The sequence below is a fragment of the Argentina silus genome, assembly GCF_951799395.1.
Source record: "Argentina silus genome assembly, chromosome: X".
NCBI lineage: Eukaryota > Metazoa > Chordata > Actinopteri > Argentiniformes > Argentinidae > Argentina > Argentina silus.
Genome location: NC_139653.1, coordinates 28,536,352 through 28,546,602, shown reverse-complemented (window position 1 = coordinate 28,546,602; position 10,251 = coordinate 28,536,352). Strand labels below are relative to the sequence as shown.

The window sequence follows — 10,251 nt, the reverse complement described above, 5'->3', positions numbered from 1 at the left end:
TAGCCCTATGGCAGTTTGATTACATGTTTTGGTGCTGGTGTGTTTACAGTAAGGACAAAGCTAAATTAGAAGGGCAATCTGGGACTCAAACAACAACAAAAAGGTCATCCCACCACTTGTTTTGTTAAACAGCTGAGGGATGGGACTGGAGAAATGTGTTAGATTCTAATGGGGTAAAACAGTTGAACTGAGCTCACAAGGCATATTATTTAAGAATCAATGGCTATATATCATTATTTGAAAAGTCCCAATATGGATGAACTTATTTATTGATAAGTTTGGCTTGGGGACTAGGAGATGACCAGAGTCTGAAGACTGGAGGGAGCAGAAGGGACAATAGGGCTCAAGGAGTTAGAGGGAGCAGATAATCATGTAGGGCTTTATAGGTGAGGAGGAGGACTTTGAAGTTCATCCTCTCTTTGACGGAGAGCCAGTGAAGACTCTGAAGTACAATGGTAATGTGATGGCAGGAGGGGTTGATGTGAGGAGACAGGCTGCAGAGTTCTGGACATGCTGTAGTCTGTTGAGGGGAGTGGGAGGGGAGGCCAGAAAGAAGTGCATTACAATAGTGTATGCAGGAGGAATTAATGCATGGATGCATTTCTATGCTACTGTGAAGGAGAGGAATGGTCTGATCCGTGTTTTTCAGGTGGAAGAATGAGAGTATTCTCACGTTACTTTAGTGGCACTCAAGTGAGAGGGTGGAGTCGAGGAGAATCCCCAGTTTTCTGGCAAGGGGTGAGGTATAGTATAGTGGTGTGCATTTGCAAACTGATTATAGAGTAAACTTTGACTTTTGATTCGTTATTGTGTGTGAATATAAAAACTGTATATTATGATAGATAGAACTTTACTCCTCATGCACATACACAGACACACACACTCACAAGAACCAAGAATAATTGGATGATTTTAATTGGTAAGCATGACAGACAGCAATGGACAGACACAAAGTTGGGAACAGTATCAATTTCATGGACAAACTAATTATTTTGTAGAAACATAAATCTGAGTAACATTTTCATTGCAACAGAAACCACAAATTAATTTGTATATAACTGGAATCTGAACAAGCTCATCAGGTATTTGATTTAGTCGTTCATAAATGGCTTCAAAAAATACTTTATCCTTTACTTTTCTTTGTGAGTTTGAGGCAGGGATATTGGGTATTTATTGGCACCCCGCTCATGCCAGCACACATCAAATAGAGGGAACACTTTCCCATGCAGCTCTACATGGTAGGTGTACATGAGACCCAGCTCGTCTGGACTGTTAGCGTTGTAGAACGTAAGTGCTCCTCCCTCGTAGTCCAGGAACACCCCAATCCTGGTTGGCTGTGTAGAGATGGGCAGGGTGACGCGTGGGCTGGTGAAGGCCTCGTACAGACGGCCCTCCTTCAGGCCAATCAGCCATACACCACTCTCTGGGCTCTTAGGAAGCTTGCCCTTCCGGCTGGTGGTGCCCTTGATCAGACCAAGACGCCACTTGGGCTTGTTCCTCACTTCCACCTCCCAGTAGTGTTTCCCTGAGGAGAAGCCCCTACTTGCCAGCACACAGTAGCTGTAGCTGAAGCGCTCTAAGTTGTTGGCCAGACGCTTCAGGAGGGCTCCACACTCCACTGTTGTGTGTCCTTGACTAAGCTGCAGCATGGGGTGAGCTGTTAGAGGATCCAGCTTCAGACACTCTGGGGCTGTGGACACAGAGGGACAGAGATATGCTGTAGTCACACACACAGGCAGAAAATAACTCACAGCAAATGTATAATCAGACCCCAGAGTCAGATCAGGTAAGAAAGAACTTTGATACAACCACTTCTTATGTTGTTGAATTTGACACATATACTTGTGTTACGGAATGGCTGGGCCACATGCAACAAATGTGTGTTACCGTAACTTCCTTGGTTTATTACCAGGGCAGTGTGTCTTGGATAGTTTAAGACTAAACCCACTTGCAACGAAAATATGTCAGGGTCTAACTCAGGTGTAATTGGATGCACCTGTGCAGTAATGCTGAAGGTTTAATCTCACTTGCAAGGAACCACTTTCAGGTAATGGTGGAGGGATATGTTCCCCTAACTTGCACAACACGTTAGAGCTAGGAATTCAGGGGTTTTATTTGAAACTGACTAGAATTCAGGCGAGGCTAGACGAGAACAGATGGGGCAGTGTATCTGTAGTCTCAAGTTGGACAATGAAGTGCAATTCTTAGAACTGCACGGCCTGAAAACATGGTGGTGACAACATGATGGCTATGAAATCATCAATAAAATATTCTATGAATTCTCTTTGAATAAGCACCACATAACACAACCATCAGTTGAACATATCAATAGATCTCTCAAATACCATCATGATATACATACACACTCACTGAACATTTTATTAGGTACACTATACTAATACTGGGAAGGGCCTCCCTTTGCTCTCAAAACAGCCTAAATTCTTCGTGGCATTGATTCCACAAGATGTTGGAAACATTCCTTTGAGATTCTGGTCCATAATGACATGATTGCATCACACAATGCCACTGAAGAACACTGAACTCATTGTCATGTTCATGAAACCAGTTTGAGACGACTTTTGCTTTGTGACATGGTGCATTATCATACTGGAAGTAGCCATTAGAAGATGGGTAAATTGTGGGGCCATGAAGGCATGAACATGGTCAGCAACAATACTCAAATAGGCTGTGGCATTCAAGCGATGATTGATTAATATTAATGGGCCCAAAGAAAACATTCCCCACACCATTACACCACCTCCACCATGAGAAGGTGTACAGGTGTTCCTAATAAAGTGCTCAGTGAGTGTATATACACTCACCGACCACTTTATTACGTACACCTGTTCAACTGCTCTTTAACGCAAATATCTAATCAGCCAATCACATGGCAGCAACTCAATGCATTTAGGCATGTAGACACGGTCAAGACGACCTGCTGAAGTTCAAACCGACCATCAAAATGGGGAAGAAAGGTGATTTAAGTGACTTTGAACGTGGCATGGTTGTTGGTGCCATACAGGCTGGTCTGAGTATTTCAGAAACTGCTGATCTACTGGGATTTTCACGCACAACCATCTCTAGGGTTCACAGAGAATGGTCTGAAAAAGAGAAAATATCCAGTGAGCGGCAGTTCTCTGGGCGAAAATGCTTTGTTGATGCCAGAGGTCAGAGGAGAATGGCCAGACTGGTTCAAAATGCTAGAAAGGCAACAGTAACTCAAATAACCACTCGTTACACCCAAGGTATGCAGAAGACCATCTCTGAACGCACAACACGTCGAACCTTGAAGCAGATGGGCTACAGCAGCAGAAGACCACACCGGGTGCCACTCCTGTCAGCTAAGAACAGGAAACTGAGGAAACCGGGCTCACCAAAATTGGACAATAGAAGATTGGAAAAACGTTGCCTGGTCTGATGAGTCTCGATTTCTGCTGCGACATTCAGATGGTAGGGTCAGAATTTGGCGTAAACAACATGAAAGCATGGATCCATCTTGCCTTGTATCAACGGTTCAGGCTGGTGGTGGTGGTGTAATGGTTTGGGGAATATTTTCTTGGCACACTTTGGGCCCCTTAGTACCAACTGAGCATCGTTTAAACGCCACAGCCTACCTGAGTACTGTTGCTGACCATGTCCATCCCTTTATGACCACAGTGTACCTATCTTCTGATGGCTACTTCCAGCAGGATAATGCGCTATGTCACAAAGCTCACATCATCTCAAACTGGTTTCTTGAACATGACAATGAGTTCACTGTACTCCAATGGCCTCCAGTCACCAGATCTCAATCCAATAGAGCACCTTCGGGATGTGGTCGAACGGGAGATTCGCATCATGGATGTGCAGCCAACAAATCTGCAGTAACTGCGTGATGCTATCATGTCAATATGGTCCAAAATCTCTGAGGAATGTTTCCAGCACCTTGTTGAATCTATGCCACAAAGAATTAAGGCAGTTCTTAAGGCAAAAGGGGGTCCGACACGGTACTAGCAAGGTGTACCTAATAAAGTTTATATATATATATAACATTTTTAAAAAACAAAAAATTCCTTGTCCCCATCACCAGGACTAAACACCAAACCTGGGGGGACCAGGCTTTCTCCGCTGCAGCCTACAGTCTTTGGAACACTCTCCCAAACCACATAAAATAATCCAGCACGATCCCTCAGAACCCATCTTTTTAAACTTGCATTTAATCTTTAACTATTTTTATTGTTGTTTTTATTGATTGTGCTTTTGTTTTAGTTTTTATTTATCTATCTATTCTTGTTCTCTCCATGAAATGTAGTGTCTTTGACTACTGAGAAAAGTGCTGTACAAAATAAATGAATTATTATTATTATTATTATTATATCAGTATAACAGTGGTGTTTTATCATTCATCTGGTGGGACCCGGCAAATGACTCTGTTGCGCGAATTAAGCATCACTCTGTCATCTAATTGCATCTTCATATCCTACCGTTAGCAAACCGAATAAAAACATGATTTAATCTTTGGTTAATGAAACCTCCACGGCTGTGCTTCAGTTTATTTTCCTTGAGTATGGAAGCTCTGAAATGCGTGAAGTTTGCTGTTTTTCGCAGCTGGCTGGCTGGCTCAGCGCCACTGTTAAACTCCAGGCATTTTGTTTTTCTCTGGCTGCAGCACCTTTTTGAACCACTAGGGAACGTGGGGCCGATGGAGCTCGGCCCCTTGAGCTTGTCTATGACTCAACGGTGAGGCATACTTTGAGCATGCGCACAACCATTTTCTCCACTCATAGCATTTCATTGACAGACAGGGGCCAGTCCTGTTCTCAAAGTGTGTCTCTCCGTTGAGTCAAAGGCAAGCTCAAGAGGCCGAGCTCCACCGGTCCCTAGTGGTTCAAAAAGGTGCTGCAGCCAGAGAAAGACAATTTTCCTGGAGTTTACGTAGTGTCATGAATGGTTCAGCTGGCTAGTTGGCTAGCAGACAAAAATGCATATCAATCTGTCCTCTACATCCATTCTTTTGACCTTGTAAGGCAAATCTGACAACATCACAATCACAAATTTCACCAGTCATCATGAATGAAGTAGACTATTTACTCACCATTCGCTTCAGCACTTTGACTTTGAAGGAACACATTGAGATTAAGCGTCTAGGGGCACACAAGCCTATGGATGTTATTATAACTCTGGAAAACACCGAAATCGCAGTTTTAACCCAGAGTGGTTTCAGAGGAAAACATGGCTAACAGGTAGTGTATCCAAGAAAACCCTTTCTTGTTATCCGTGCTTTCTGTTTGGTGGAGAGAGTATTTGGTCCAAATCGGGATTCAAGGACTTCTGTCAGAAAGGTGTGAAGGTTGTGGATCTCATGTGGACAGTGAAAATGGGGAACACCAACGTTGTTGCTCAGTTTGACAGCGCATACCGACGCAACATTGAACGCCATAAGAAACCGAGGAGAATAGGTGCGTGCTGGGTTTGCTTGCATTAAATTGTGTGGTAAAACCGTGGACACGTTGCGTCTGTCGACTCTCTGAACTGCAGATTCAGGTGCATCTTTGAGACAATGTAGTGTGGCAGATTCTAGTCTCCAAAGACATCAAGATGAGCTGCCCGTATTTACATCCGCAATTACACAAAACGAACTACACTGTTGCATAGCCATCTTGTTGATGAGCTACACTCTCGTCCGAGGCGGCTTGTTTATTGTTTAGATGTCGGCCGCATCTTTACTATTGCTTTCCCGTGGGGTCTGCTGCGTGCAAATTGGGCTGGCACAAGTAGTAACATAGCAAATGGTCATAGCTAAACAGAAAGCTAACATGTTGGAAATAGAATCTGCATGATTACGCCCACGAGAAAGAGTTCAACATATTTCTTAATATTAAAATATATTCTACTAATAGGCTATGTCTTGATGTAGGCTATATCCAACTGCGTTCATGACGGGTGATGTGTTTTGTTTGGCTGTGGTTCCACTGGCATGCATCTGAGCGTTTTTGACAGTGGCCCCACCAACATTTTGGGGTTAAAAACTCCACTGCCTGGAGATGACCGATGGGCAACCTTGGCAGTGTTTTTCAACCTTTTTTGAGCCACGGCACATTTTTTACATTGGAAGAATCTTGCGGCACACCACCAACCAAAAATGTTACAAAATGACACTCTGTAGCCTGATACAGTATATATAATTACAATATTATATACATTTCCTCTCCTGTTGTTTTTTCTGGCAGTGCCTTGCAAAATAGGAAGTTTTCTCTAATGGCATCTCCATCCACAAAACGCACATTGGCCAAGAGCTGAGAATGTCCACTAATATCCGTAGACTCATCAAGTTGCAACGCAAATTTCCTACTGATGCGTATCTTTCCCAAAACATGACTTTCGATGTCTGTAGACATGTCATCAATACGCCTGGCAATTGTGTTATCTGAGAGCGGGACTTTAGCTATGTCTTTAACCGCGTCAGGGCCGAGCATCTCGTTGACAATGGCTTTGCAGGCAGGTAGTATTAATGTCTCTGCCACAGAGTGGGACTTTTTTGATTTAGCTACGAGTTCAGCAACTAGGTAACTAGCATTGAGGGCTTTCTCATTTACCTTTGTGGTTTTTCTCATAAAAGTTGCCTGTTTCTCTGTGTTTTCACGCAGGCGAACAAAATAGTCCATCGGCTTGTTTTGAAGCGACGGGTGTTTCGTTTGGAGATGGCGTTTAAGCTTGCTTGGCACCATGGCGCTGTTGGAAGATAGCTTTCGCTGTATTGCCTCGAGCTCACCGTCTTTGCTTTCTTTTTTACCACCACTCATACTAGGGCCTTCACCTGGGTCAGAATCTTGTCCAGGGCCCAGTTCGGAGTACATTTTTCCTTTTTAAAAACTTCTCCATCACTGTCACCACGACCTGTCGCATGCGTCACTAATTCTCTTGTCTCTAAGAAGGAACGAGGCAATTAGCTACCTGCTGCCACCCGGACGAATATTACATTACTCTGCCAGTCACTATATTACAGCACAGACACTCGACAATGGCATTTTATTTGCAGATAATAATTAATAAATGTTAATTAAAAAAAAAAAAAGTGAAATTGGATAATTTCTCACGGCACACCCAACGATCTCTCACGGCACACTAGTGTGCCGCGGCACAGCGGTTGGGAAACGCTGTGTTAGGGGACATATCCAGTGCGAAGTGGCAATGATTATTGATGTTTTTGCCTACCAAGTGACAACGAAGGCTAAGTTGCCACAGCCGACTATGAAAATAACTTATTTAACTTATGCTCTAGCCAAATATAAATTATAAATGGAGCTGAATTCATTAACTATCACAAAACCTTTGTCTGTCTGTACAATGGTTGCTTGTTATGTGCATCGTCTTTTCCGACCGGGTAGGACTATTTTGCAGAGAGTTGTTGCCTATGCTAGCTTGCAATATAGAAGAAAACCTGAAGGTAAAACTGAATTCTGTTTTTTGCAGCCCCAAGGTATTTGATTGGTTTAAAGTGTTGCTAGGAGTCACTCATTTCAACCAGGTTTCCACCCCTTTCTGCAAAGGATTTCCCCAGGCTTTTAGCTGCTATTAAGCTGCAATTTAGCTGCTAACATGATAGCGGTGTTGCAAGTGACCTGCTGTGTTCAACATCCACCCAGACTGGCAATGGCACAGTTCTGATCTCAGTATACTTACCTGGCAGAACCCTCCTGTGTAATCTCTTCCACACTGAGATCTTGATATCACTGTGATTAAAGCCTGGTTTGAAGTTGATGGAACTGTACACCCTATCCTCTCTCTGTTGTCTCTGCTGACATTCTCGAAATCTGCAGCAAAGATTAAGCAAGAGGAGTGTGATGTCAGCCAGATTGACAGAAATATGTGCTGCTGCGCAGTTTATTTCATGCTCAACAGGTTTTCGTTTTGTAAATCTAAATCCCAACAACAGCCTCCATGTCCTTTACCTTGGAGCAATAGATCCATATTTCTAGAAGGGAAGAGAAACCAAAGATTAAACGACTGGTACGTCATGGACACATTTTTGCAGAATTCTGACCGTATGTGACAGTGCTGCCATGTCTAGGCCCTCTCATCATGACAGACACCCACTGTGATGAAGTCCAGATGACTCTCGTTGCTCAGGGCCTCCAGTGTGCCCTCAGCCTCCTGGAACTTGGCCAGCGTGTGGGTGAGATCATCAGCCTGGCTCTGGATGGAGGAGATGAGGCCTGCAGCTGTGCTCTCTACCCTCTGCATGAACCCAGCTTCCTCTAGCTCCAGGCAGTGCCGCAGTTCCCCAAACTCCTTACGGATCACCCACTTCAGCACATCCGACTCATTCTGAAAACAATGGAAATAGGTGCTCCATCATAGATATAGATCTCAACCTGTCACAATATCTTCTACCTGCAAAGGCTTTGCTGGATAAGCACTCTTCTGGTCAGTATGCCTGGTTTAATGTTCTAACTTTTTGGGGCATATTTGTTGAATCAATGGATTATATTTACTTATCAAGCTCACTTGCTCAACTATTGCAGGTTGGCATTATATTTGGAATGGTATGATAAAACATTTATGAAATGCACAGCACAAGGGTGTCACCTACAGTGATACGGGATTTGTTGTAGGACATTTTACAAATCTGCTCCTCCAGTTTCCGCTTCTGTGTTTGAAACTCTGTCATTAAGCAGGAAATATCCTCCTGGGAAATCATGTTACACAGTGTCAATCAGGACACACCAAATCATCATCATTATAGGTGATAATTGCTCTCAAAGCACACATTGACTGAATTAGATTACACTCTAATTGATCATGTCATGCCTTTATCAATTACTATACATAAGGAAGTGGCTGAGTACATTTTATATGAAGTTTAGACATCAGTCTTACTATACAGTATGTGGAATAGCTATCAGTAAAACCTTTTAAGAGGTTGTTATCTAGAATGTGTCAACAGTCAAAAGAGATGTTTTTCCTTTTTTTCCTCTCGTAACTAGTAAATAGCCTTACATTATGTAATGGAAATAAATGATTGGCTATAAACTATTTAAGTTTGGATGAGACCTCCCTTTCCCTATCTATCCCCCTGGTCACTTGTGTTCTTGAGATCAGTGACAGGACTGTGTGATTACCTTCATGCGGCTATACACACTGCTGACGGGGGTGATCTTGTGGCAGCGGTGAGCCCCAATGCTTCCGCACAGCCCACATATGACAGTCTGGTCCTCCTCGCAGTACAGACTTAAGGGGTTGTGGTGCTCAGGGCAGCTCTCCAGCTGTGCCCGCCCTGCCCCACTCATCTCCTGTAGCACATCCACGATTCGGGCCAGAGTGACGTTAAGCGGGGGGCTGTCCCCGTTCACGGCACAGCGGCATACAGGACACTGCAGCTGGCCCAGGGGATCCATGGTCATGGAGCGCACACAGCCTCTGCAGTAAGAGTGGCCACACTGCAGCATCAGAGGCTCAGCAAACACCTCTAGACACACAGGACACCTCAGCTGGTCCTGCAGGGACTGCAGACTCTGTCTCCGGTCCATCATCACCACAGTATACTTAGACAGGACCCTACCCAATAGCGGAAGCCTCAAATCCTCTTCAACTGCAGATATCTGAAATCAAGGCAGACCATTCTCAGAGTACACACAGTCCCAACAGCAGGCTCTCCACAGTAAGACTGTGAAAACTGGCTCCAACCTCTCCACATGTACAGTACTGGAAGATAAGGACCGATATCTCTCTGCTCTGGTGCCAGAGTGGTGAAACACTACAATAGGCAGTCAGAGGTCACCTTCAGGCAGTGCTTATCAAAGCTCCCCTTTGTTGCTAAACGCCGGCCACTTCACTCTGAAGTGGCTGATTGCCGAGAGACGTGCACTCTGAAGTCAAACATATTTAACGTCATGTCTGACTCGAGGAATAAAGAGGAAACTGGAAATGTTCAAAGACAGAAGACCAATATCTCAACATACTAACCATCTTATATCTACACCATAAATAGTTTCCTATACACAGCATTATATTTCACTACAATAATGGAATGACTTGGACTTAATGTACAGAGTTTCGATTTGAAGATGCATCTAACTGTATACAGTATAAGCAGCTTATCAGTTGACATTTTAAGAGTAAAATGAATCGAACAAAACCATTGAGAACTTAACTTAATAGTGGAAATTGCACATGTAGCAGGGGTTTATAAATGTAGCAGGGGTTTATAAATGTAGCAGGGGTTTATAAATGTAGCAGGGGTTTATAAATGTAGCAGGGGTTTATAAATGT

General features: G+C 43.7%; 1 protein-coding gene across 1 annotated transcript; it reads right to left on the bottom strand.

The window, feature by feature from the left end:
* Nucleotides 1-922: 922 nt before the first annotated feature.
* LOC310822566 (E3 ubiquitin-protein ligase TRIM50-like) lies at nt 923-9,509 on the bottom strand (the record flags this gene model as incomplete). Its single annotated transcript, XM_083694943.1, has 6 exons — nt 923-1,690; nt 7,663-7,793; nt 7,932-7,954; nt 8,077-8,307; nt 8,573-8,668; nt 9,102-9,509. The coding sequence occupies 6 exons, from the start codon at nt 9,507-9,509 to the stop codon at nt 1,131-1,133; spliced, it is 1,449 nt and encodes a 482-aa protein (XP_083551069.1). The 3' UTR covers nt 923-1,130.
* Nucleotides 9,510-10,251: the final 742 nt, after the last annotated feature.